This window comes from Lynx canadensis, chromosome E1 (genome assembly GCF_007474595.2).
Source record: "Lynx canadensis isolate LIC74 chromosome E1, mLynCan4.pri.v2, whole genome shotgun sequence".
Classification (NCBI taxonomy): Eukaryota; Metazoa; Chordata; class Mammalia; order Carnivora; family Felidae; genus Lynx; species Lynx canadensis.
The window spans coordinates 58,099,445-58,109,382 of record NC_044316.2 but is presented as its reverse complement, the minus strand read 5'-3'; the positions used below and the strand labels follow the sequence as shown (position 1 = coordinate 58,109,382).

Below are 9,938 nucleotides of genomic sequence, written 5' to 3'. Positions count from 1 at the left end.
TGAATGCTTCCTGGGCCCTAAACGTGGTGGGGACCCCGCTGTCCACCGGCGGTGACCCCTCCCGGTGCTGCATAGGGAAAGGCTGTTATTGTCCCCATTTTCTAGATTAGGAAACGGAGGCACGGCGAGGTTACGGGACCTCCCTGCGGGTCGCTCTGACCAGGACCCAGTCACCACAATCCCCCCCATCCTTCCTTCTGCCCCCCGGGTCGCCAGTGCCAACTCGAGGACGGCAGCTCAGGGGCGGGTGTCCCAGGAAAGATGGGCCCAACTCGGGTCCCGGCGGGGGGAGGCGCGGGGGCGCTGAGCCAGGCCCCCCCTTCCTAGGTGCTCTGCGACAGTGGACACGAGGGACGAGGGACACTGCCAAGGGGCTGGCCAGCCCTGACGCCCGGCGGAGGCCCGGGGGCGCCTGAAGGGCTGCTCCCTGAGCGCTGTGCCTGGCTATCTCCCGACCTTGAACTTTCCATTCTGTTCTGCAATCAGTTCAGAAAGCAGCATTTCTAGACTCCCTTCTTATCACCGGGAAACTTCTAACACAACAATAGCTGATTGTACTGCACTCCTGGGCGTGGCTAAACTCCTGGACCCCCACACACACCTCTTTTTTTTTTTTGGTAGCCTTGGAACTATAATGATCTCATTGTGATTGGTCTGTTCAGGTGACAGTGTGACCCTTGAGTTTCGAAGCACGGAAGGGGGCTGGGGGGTGGGGAGAAGGGGGCAGGGGAGGAGGGAAGGGGGCTCAGAGGCAGCCTGCGAGACTCCCCGGGGAGGCTTCCAGCAACCCAAGGGTGTGATTTTGCATCAGTCACCTGCAGTGGTTAGATCTAAAAATATGTAGTTATTTGTCAAAACACTAAGGGTTGTTTGGTTTTGTTTTCAGCTGTGGAGAAATGAAATAGGTTTATAATTTTCACCTCCTCCCCGCGGCCAGCTAGCCAGACTCAACTGCCAGGTAGGGTTGATGTGGGCTAATCTGAACGTGAAGTAACACAGGCTGTCCGCTGTGGATCCCAGGCTGGCCGCAAGCTGCCGTGGGGAGTGGGCCCGAGACAGCGGGCAGGACGGGCCCAGCCCCCTGGCCGGTGCAGCCCTGCGACCCTGGGCACGCCGGCTCCCCAGAGCTCAAGGTCTGTAAACAGGGCAGGTGAGGAGCCCTGCCGGCCGGGGGAGCCCTCGGTCCACGTGTGGGTGCCGGCCGCCGGCCTGAGTCCCTGGACTGGGCCTCCGGCTCCTGCCTCCGGTTCACCGGCCTGGGCCCCCGCGAGAAGGCCCCGCCCAGAGCTCTGGATGCCACCTGCCACCAATGTCCCCTTAGCCCAGGGGACTTCCTGCCTCGCCCGGGCTCCCGAGAAAACCCCAGGAGGCTTTTCTTAGAATGTTCAGCAGTCACTGCACATTTAGGACTTGGCGGGGGCCCCAGTGGCCGGAACAGGGAAGGAGATCAGGTTCCGAGGCCTGGAAGCCTGGCGCGCTGGCGGGGAGACTGGCGGGGCCGGAGTGGTGTGAGGCGTGGATGCTGGCACCTGTCATTTGGGGAGGACCTGGGGCAGGCCTCCTGCCAGGCTGTTCCTCGGGGCCTCTGTCTGCAGAGCGGCCCCTCCCAGCCTGAAGCCCTTCCTTTGCCGGCCAGTCTGGGTAAATGGGGACACAGTTAATTCGCATTTGACACCGTGCCCTGGACGGAGTGGAGGCTCACCAGTGGTTGTCATCACCATTATTAAAAAAAAAAAAAAAACAAATACACTTAAAGTCATTGGTATTTGCCCTCTTCTGGGCGTTTCCCCAGCTTCCCCCAGCTCAGCCTTCCCTACGCGATCCTCCACTGGGGAGATGGGAGGGAGGCACGTGCAGTGCCCTATTTACAGACCTCGGGCTCTGGGCAGCCAGTGTGCGCAGGGTCACAGGGTCCAGCCGTCTGGTGGGGTCCAGGGCTGCGTGGCACAGGGACGCACTGGTCCCCAACTTTGTTTCTGCTCTGAGACGCCTTCTCACCTTGGGACGGAGGCTCCCAAGGCTCATGGGACAAAACTTGGATGTCAGAACATGGCCCAGTGTCATTGTCCTGAGTGGCAGGGTGGTCCTGCCCAGCAGGGACCTCAGAGAGTTTAGACTCCTGGTGGACGTGGCCTTGGAGGGCAACAAAGCGGCCAGGCTGGGAGGGGCCCATGACAGGGACATTCAGAGACCGCTGGGGTGGGGGCTGGGAGCCATCTGCCCATGCGTGCTGATCTGTCCTGGAGAGAGGGGACGCGGCTTGCCCTTCTACGGGTAGGTGGGGCAGTTCAACCCAAGAAAGAACTTTCCAGTAAAGCCGTTCTGTGGGGAAGCCGTGAGCTCTGTCATTGTGTAGAGCAAAGCAGCCCGGAGGGGGTGCTGGTTAGCATGTTGGGGGCCTCTGCGGCCTTGAGGAAAACCCAAAGGTCCCAGAGGTCAGACCTAGAACGGGGGCGGGGGGGATGGGGAAGAGGGAGGGAGGGGATTGAGGCCAAGAGGTGGCCAGGGCCCCAGGAGAAGCTAGAAATGCGTATGTGTGGGTCTCCCCCAGGACAGCAGAGGCAGGCCACCTTTGTGGGACACAGAGAGCTGACAGGTCACCCAGCCTCTTGCTAAATAAGTGGCAGAAAAATCCAGGCCATTTTTTAAAAAATAATTTATTGGAGTGAAGTTCACATAACATGAAATCAACCATGTTTTACACTGTACCGCTCAGGGGCGTTTAGCACATCCACAACGTTGTGCAACCAACCCCTCTGCCTGGTTCCAGAACATTCTCGGGCCCTCAGAAGGAAAGCTCATGGCCATTACGCAGTCTCTCCCCACCCCCCTCCCCACGGTCCCCGGCCACCACCAGTCTGTCTTCGGCACCTGTGGATTTGGCCTTTTCCGCATAGTTCATATCCTCAGCCAGTCTTTAAAAAGCAAAACGCAGAGAGTTGGGCCCCAGCCCCTGTTCCCAGCCGTGTGGACTGGGGTCTGCTGCTCGGTCTCCCTGTGTGGGCTTCCTCATCTGAAAAGTGGGCATAAGAGTGGCTAACGACAGTGCTGTCCCGGAGCCAGAGGCATCACCTACCAAGTGCGCGAAGGGCGGGGTCTGCCCGGAAGCCTCGGTGCATTTTAGCTGCTGTTGTTGGTGTGGGCACCTGATGGCAGGGTGACAGGGGACGAGGACAGCCGGGGCCACGGACAAGCAAAGCCTAGAACCGCAGACCTGTTCGCCACCAGGCACCTGCTCGTGCATGCGACCCAATCTGCATGTAGCCCCTTCCTACTTCTGTGACACCGGGCCTCAGTTTCTCCCTCTGGAATGGGAGTGCAGACCCCACAGTGTTGGAAGGGACGGGCCTTGGCCTCATTCTGAGGGCAGGGGATGCTCCGGAAGGAATATTCTGCCCGTGAGCAGGGATGCAGCGGGGACCAGGGGGAAAAGTCCTGGAAGGGATGGCAGGGGGCAGGTGCCCAAGGTCACAGTGAAGGGGGGCGGGGTGAGGGAAAGCGGGCCAGGCCCGAGAGCAGGCAGGCAGGGCCCCGGCTCCTCCGGCCTGCCTGCCGAGCCTTTGAACAAGTGGCTGGATGCTTCCTGTCCTGGCTCCCCTTGCGGGCGATCCATCAGTTCGGCTGTTACCGTCCAGAGTCGGCGAGTGGCCATAAATGCGCCCGGCCCCCCCTCTGCAAGCGGCCCGGGTTTTATGTTGTAAGAACACTGTGGGGCGTCTCCAACACCCCGCTAATGACAGCCATCACGAAGCAATAAAAGTGATGGGGCTGGCGGGAGGGGGCCGGCGGGAAGGGCGGGGGCCACCGGTCCCCAGCTCCCCCGGCGGTGGCGGCAGGAGCTCTCCGAGAATTGATTAGTCTTGGACGTGCTGACCTTTTTGTTCTTGAAAAATTGCTTCTGAGCAGCTGAGGCAATAAAAGTAAATTGATTCGGAGAGAACGGGGGATGAAATTTGCGTTAGGCGGGGAGGGGCGGATAAACGTCCTGTGACGTCAGCACTCGTCCCCACCCCCCACCCTCGGCCCCTGGGCAACAGGAGGGCAGGACCCGCGCGCGCAGCCGGGGCTGGTGGGGCTCGAAGCCGAGCAGGCGGGGCCTCGCCAAATGTTCAAGCAGAGAAACGAAACTGATAGCGGAGAAGAGGGGGACGGAGATGAGATGAAACGATGAGGGGTGGGGGAAGGGGGAGGAAATGAGGAAAACGGCGGGGGGGGGGGTACTGGGGACACACCAGAAGGCAATGAGGGCCAAAGAGAGGCTGGGAAAGGAGGGAGGGGCTGAGCCTGGCATCCGGCACCGCCCTACCACCCCACAAAGTCTTACTTTTGTCCCCATTTCATAGACTGAGGAAACTGAGGACCAGGGAGGTCAGGTCACCTGCTCAGGGTCAGCCAGCGGGGAAGTGGTAAGGCCCAGCCGATCCCCTCTGAAGCCAGGCAGCGGACCAGTTAGTGAGTCACTGTCAGCCCCCACCTCGCCCGTGGGGGTAGACTCCATGTCCATCAGTCTTGGCCCGGGCTCCCCGTCCTGAGGCTGCAGCCGGAACCTTGGGACAACGACAGGCACCCAGGCTGTGCTGCTGACCTGGGCTGGGCACTGGCGGGGGAGAGGTGCCACGGTATCTCATCCCTGAAGCGGCCAAAGTCCCCTCTGCCAGATCCCACTCCCGAGGCTCTCCAAGTTCATGGGTCACACTCGCTGATCTGGATTTCGATTGGTGGGGGGGGGGGGGGTGAGATGTTGGAACCCGGTGACTTTGGGGTTGGATCGTGTGACGTGGGGTGGTGAGGAAGCACCGAATCAGGCCAGCGCAGGCAGTGGTCGATGCTACCCTAAATGCAGGCACCCCAAGGGGAGAGAAACCCAAACCCTGCCAGAGCTCTGGGGCCTCAGGAGACGGGTCCCCCACGCTGCCCTCTGCCCGTAAAGACCCCAGATGGGCCAGTCCTGAGCTGGACATCACCTGGATCCCACACCCTGACGCGGGCACTGTGCCCCACTGGCCCCCGAGGATCTCCTGCCGACTGGCAACTCACCAGGCGCCCAGACTGCGCCCCCTTTGCCCCTCACCCCCGCCTCAGGAGAAGGCGGAGAAGCTCCCCTGTTTCTGTTCCCCAGAGAAGGAAAGGACTTGCCGGGATTCAGCAAGGTCTGGGTGTCCTGCCTCCCTCCGTGCGGGTGCCGGCACAGGGCGGCCCAGGTGGCCCAACCCCGTGAGCAGCTCCAGCCAGGGGCTGCCGCGGGTCCCCCCTGCCATCTGCACCCCCCTCCCCCAAGGGGCTCCCCGGGGCGCGGCGGGCCTGGGGCGCGCGGGTTGCCCGGCGACGGCGCCGTTGCCACTGGAGACGCTCACGCACACGCCCCCCGCCCCCCGGGGCGCTGGAGCGGGAGGCTCGGGGACCGGGTGCCTGCGCGGGCTGGGGCTGCGAGGACGGTGGTGGCCCGGGGCTCCTCCGGCCCTCTGGGGCCCGGGGCGCCTCTCGAACCCTGCCCACAGTCAGGGTCGGGAACTCGGGAGCCCCGGGGCGCCTCCCCGCCTGGGCGCAGACCCCTCCCTCCCCCACCGAGGAGGAGCGAGCGCAGGAGAGCTGAAGGCAGTTGTGACTTGGCGCTTCCCAGGCTTCCCAGCCGGGCTGCCGTGCTCCCTGGCAGTTTGCCTGCAAGGGTCCCCGGAGGCTGGAAAGGGGCATTTTTCTCCGAGATGGGCTGTTTCCTTGCAGGGAAACTGAGGCTCCGTGCGGCTGGGTAACTTACCCGAGGTTGTTTGCCGAGAACTGTAGGCCCCAGTGGGACTGGAACCCGGCCGCTTGGCGCCCAGTTTCGGCCTGGGCCTCGTGCTGCCCACTCGTTCCCTGGCTGGTGGGTGACCCCGGGCAGGCCCCTCGCCCTCCCTGGCTGCCCTCTGGCACCCGTGCGAGGCTGGATTGGAGCGCGGCGCCCAGGGCGCAGGCCCAGGCCTGGCGCAGGGCCGCGAAGCGCTGCTCCGCCCCGCCTCCCTCCCGGAGCGTCCTGGCACTGCGGGCGCATGAATCAGGCCTGGCTGGGCGCCTGGGCGGGTGTGCAGAGGTCAGCCGACAGGGCCGTGCAGGCCGCGTTCTCGGGATTTGCTGCCAGGGGCAGGCGGGCGGTTCCGCTTCCTCCGGAGCAGGGGAGCAGCCAGGCCTGGCGGACATGTGTCCCTAGACTCCGGGATGGTGAGCCCTCGGAACAGGGGACCCAGTCAGCCACATCCCCAAGCCGAGGGCAGGGAGTTTATGGAGGTCAAGCTTGAACCCCTAGCTCCCCTCCCCTGAGGACCCACCTAGGGGACCTCGCAGCGGCTGCTGGCGGAGGTCCCCTCCCCTGTCTTGACTGGTGGTCCCAGCCCGTGGTGCCCAGCCCTAGGGCCACAGCAAGACCCTTGCCTGGAGAGCATCTGCCAGACTCCAGGAATCCTGTGCCCACACACACTGGGGAAGGCCTGCCAAGTATCCAGTCTGTGAACATTCATTCACCAAAGGTTCATTCAGGAATTTTCCGTCTCAATGCTGCCGTGATAAAAATGCAAATTGTGAAAGTGTCCTGGAGGCCAGAAGAGGTCCTGCTATATTCAGACATTGGAAGTGGTACAGCCCCCCCCCCCCGCCCCTCCACCAGCAGGTTTGTGACTATGGATGGCAGGGACCCCTTCTGGGACAAGCAGGCCACCCCGACCTAGACAGCGTACCCACCACCGCCCACATTGGTCTCTGTCCCCAGCACCCCAGGCTGGTGGAAAAGGAGAGCCTTCTCTGCAGGCTCACCCCCGTGGCAGCCCACAAGTCGTCCACTCACCGCGTGGCCTGGCTGGGCTGCACCATGACATGTGGCGCGTGGAGGGGAGGTGCTCAGCGCGGACCAGCTGCATCCCCGGGGGGAAGAAAGGGGGCGCGAACCGCCCCGTGGGCACAGGCAAGGGAGGGTGGGCACCCAGGAGCATTTTGACCCCACCTCTCCTGGGCCGAAGGAGACAGGATTTCTCGAGTGGGGGGTTGGGACGGACTCTGTCCTCGTGGGAAGGTCTGGCGGCAACAGGCGTTACAAGCGCTCAGGATGCGGCCGGGACCGGCAGGCATTGCTTTGAACCCGGTCTTGGGCGCCGCAGGGGAGTGTGCCGTGGGCTCCTGGCTTCGCCCGCCTCACCCCTGCCCACCACCCACCGCCTCCAACACACAGAGACACAAGCCAGACCACTGCCCCTGCCTGGAGGTAGGGAGGCAAACACACGTCACCACAAGCTTGGGCAAAACCCAGTAAGCACGCGAAGGCGCAGCCCAAAGGAAATTGTGAAACGCCACGGGGTTGTAGCAAGCCTTCCCAGAAGACAAAAGGCACCACGGATGAGGATTTGTGTCGTCGTGTGTTTGTCTGTCCGCTGCCCGCAGGCAGGCCCTCGACATACGGTGTGAGTGCCTGCATACAGGGTGCGCACGGACACACGCACGCACACGCACGCACACGCACACGCACACGCAAGTAACATCCAGGCAAATGCCTTTCCACGACCGGTCGGTGATAGCAAAGCACCGTGCAGGCCGGCCCCCACCCCCACCCCGACACAGATCCCCGAAGGCCCCGGCTTCGCTCCCCACAGACCCCCTGGTGCACATTCTCCCCCCAGAACTGGCATTGGGGGCGGGGGGTGGGGTGGGGACACGCAGTGGTCTGCCATGGCTGAGGGCATTATGGGAACCACCTTTGGGAGTCAGTGGACAAGTCACATGAAAACCCTACCCCCATTACTTTGCGGCCTTACTCAGGCTTGGTCTGGGTTGGGGTTTCGATTGTGCAGGAAATCCTCCTTCCAAGCTGGACCGCTCACTTTTTCCACCCGATCTCGGTGTCTCTTTCCAATGATCGTCCTTATTAGCAACACGGAAGGGGTTCCTGCCTGAAAGGCCATGGCAGGAGCATTTGCTGGAACCCCAGCTCCGTCCCGAGCGTGGGCAACATATGACCCCACACAGGCAAGGGGAAGCCGGCCCCGATCTGTGTGTTACCAGCCAACGTTTGCCGAGTGCCTCTACGAGCGGACGGTGACAGCACCGGGGGAACCTGCATGAGCCGAGGAGGGGCCCGAGTCTCTGGAGGAGTGCGTGATAACCCACTCTTCCAACGGGGTGCTGGGAACAAAGACAGGGCGGGCGCCCCACTTTCCACTCATCCTTTATGATCCCACCTCCGGATCTTCCAGTGGGGGCGAGGTGGGTGGTCCTCCCAAAGCAGACGAACGTTCAAGTTAACCAAAATATCCAACAAGGGAATGTTCAGAGCCCCGAGCACCCATTTAACATGGGGTTTCAAAAAATATTAAGATCCCAAAGAACTTTGTGTGATTCCATTTGCACGAAACGTCCAGAATAGGGAAATCTGTAGAGACAGAAAGAGTATTGGTGGTTGTCCAGCACTGGAGGGAGGCAGGGAGGTGGGGGTGGCTGCTCATGGGTGCAGGGTTATTTTGGGGCAATAGAAGTGTTCTGGAATTCAGTTACGATGATAGTTGCACAACTGTGAATTTACGGAAACCACTGAATTGTATACTCTCACTGGGAGAATTTGTGGGATATTAATTATATCTCAATAAAGCTGTTAAAGATTTTAAGTCTCACAGGAAAATGTTCCTGATGGCATTAGCCAGTATGTCCATCTGATTTCACCCTTATAAAAAATACACACACTAATTTAGAATAACAGAAAGCAGACCAGTGATTCCCTGAGCACAAGGGTGGAGACGGTGTGGCCAGGGGCAGGAGGGAAACATCTTAATTGGGCGCAAAGAAACTTTTGGGGATGATGGATGTGTTCATTACTTTGTGGTTGATTATGTCATGGTTGCATATACATGTCAAAGATGACCAAATCGCACTTTAAATATGTGCAGCATAGGGGCACCTGGGTGACGCATTGAGTTAAGCATCCGCCTTCGGCTGGGGTCACGATCTCACGGTTCGTGGGTTCAAGCCCACGTCGGGCTCTGTGCTGACAGCTCAGAGTCTGGAGCCTGTTTCAGATTCTGTCTCCCTCTCTCTCTGCCCCTTCCCTGCTCACGCTCTGTCTCTGTCTCTCTTAAAAATAAATAAACATTAAAAAAATTAAAAAAAATAAATATGTGCAGTATATTGTATCTGCATTACAACTATATCTCAGTAAAGCTTTTCCTTCTGTGATATGCACACAGGTGTATGTTGTGGGAAGGCCAGAAGGAAATACACCACGAACAGCAGCTTTGTCTGGGGGAAGGGATCACAAACAGCAGGGCAGGACCCGTCTAGAGTTAGGGTGAGGCTGAGGCCCCATGGCCAAGCCCCTGAACCAGCCCATTCCCTGCCCTGGGTGGACCCCGTGAGTCACCAGCAAAGGCACCAGGCACCAGGCATCAGGCAGCCAAGGGTCAGCTCCTCCTCGGGGACGGAATGCTGCAGGGCCGGCAGGGCAGGCAGGTGACGCGGGCAAAGCAGGCGCGGTGAGCAGGCTGGCCTGTGAGGCCCACTCTGGCTGGAGCTTTGACTGGTTCCCCTCGAGGCAAACGGGCAGGAGAGGTCAGGTAGGAGACCGGCAGTAATTACCCACCAAGCGGGCGGGCGTGGCACCCCTCCTTCATTGCCGAGGAGAGGTCACCCCTGGCACCTGGGCCTGCCGCCATAGCATTGCTCAGCAGGAGAGCCGGTGGGGCTGCTCGTGACCCTGCAGGATAGGTCAGCAGTGAGGCTGGTCCGGGAGGGAATCCATCGGGGCCCACCCCGGCCTAATCCTCGCACCAGATCCCCAGCAACCCCTCAGCCTCCTGAGTTTCTGTTTTGAGCAGCTGGATCCCAGTGGGATCTGCAAAAGAGCTGGATCATTAAGTCATGGCGGATGGATGGGTGGGTGTGTGGATGGACGGATGGACGGGTGGACAGATGGGTGTATGGACGGATGG

General features: G+C 60.9%; 1 protein-coding gene and 1 long non-coding RNA gene across 4 annotated transcripts; both read right to left on the bottom strand.

Annotated features, from left to right (window-relative positions):
* Positions 1 to 2,639: 2,639 nt before the first annotated feature.
* Positions 2,640 to 6,614, bottom strand: LOC115501620. 3 transcript variants are annotated; one of them, XR_004342911.1, is made up of 3 exons: positions 5,756 to 6,614; positions 4,325 to 4,547; positions 2,640 to 3,906 (listed from the first exon to the last, which is right to left on the bottom strand). XR_004342911.1 is itself a non-coding variant. In XM_032591202.1 (3 exons), the coding sequence occupies exons 1-3, from the start codon at positions 6,172 to 6,174 to the stop codon at positions 3,691 to 3,693; spliced, it is 804 nt and encodes a 267-aa protein (XP_032447093.1). In that variant the 5' UTR covers positions 6,175 to 6,614; the 3' UTR covers positions 2,640 to 3,690. The 3 variants fall into 3 exon arrangements, 2 of the variants coding, with proteins under 2 accessions (XP_032447093.1, XP_032447094.1); XM_032591202.1 differs by having other exon boundaries at positions 4,379 to 4,547; XM_032591203.1 differs by having other exon boundaries at positions 2,640 to 3,013; positions 4,379 to 4,547.
* A 1,025-nt stretch (positions 6,615 to 7,639) lies between these two features.
* LOC116737760 lies at positions 7,640 to 9,715 on the bottom strand. The gene is made up of 3 exons (XR_004342899.1): positions 9,371 to 9,715; positions 8,020 to 8,389; positions 7,640 to 7,910 (listed from the first exon to the last, which is right to left on the bottom strand). It is a non-coding gene; the product is annotated as an uncharacterized LOC116737760 (long non-coding RNA).
* Positions 9,716 to 9,938: the final 223 nt, after the last annotated feature.

Coding starts and splice junctions, on each gene's coding strand:
- LOC115501620 (XM_032591202.1), bottom strand. CDS start 6,174: ATGTCCGCCAGGCCTGGCTGCTCCCCTGCTCCGGAGGAAGCGGAACCG. Junction 4,548..5,755: donor TTCTCGGCAAACAACCTCGG/GTAAGTTACCCA, acceptor CGTTGTCCCAAG/GTTCCGGCTGCAGCCTCAGG. Junction 3,907..4,378: donor CGCTGGCTGACCCTGAGCAG/GTGACCTGACCT, acceptor TTATTGCCTCAG/CTGCTCAGAAGCAATTTTTC.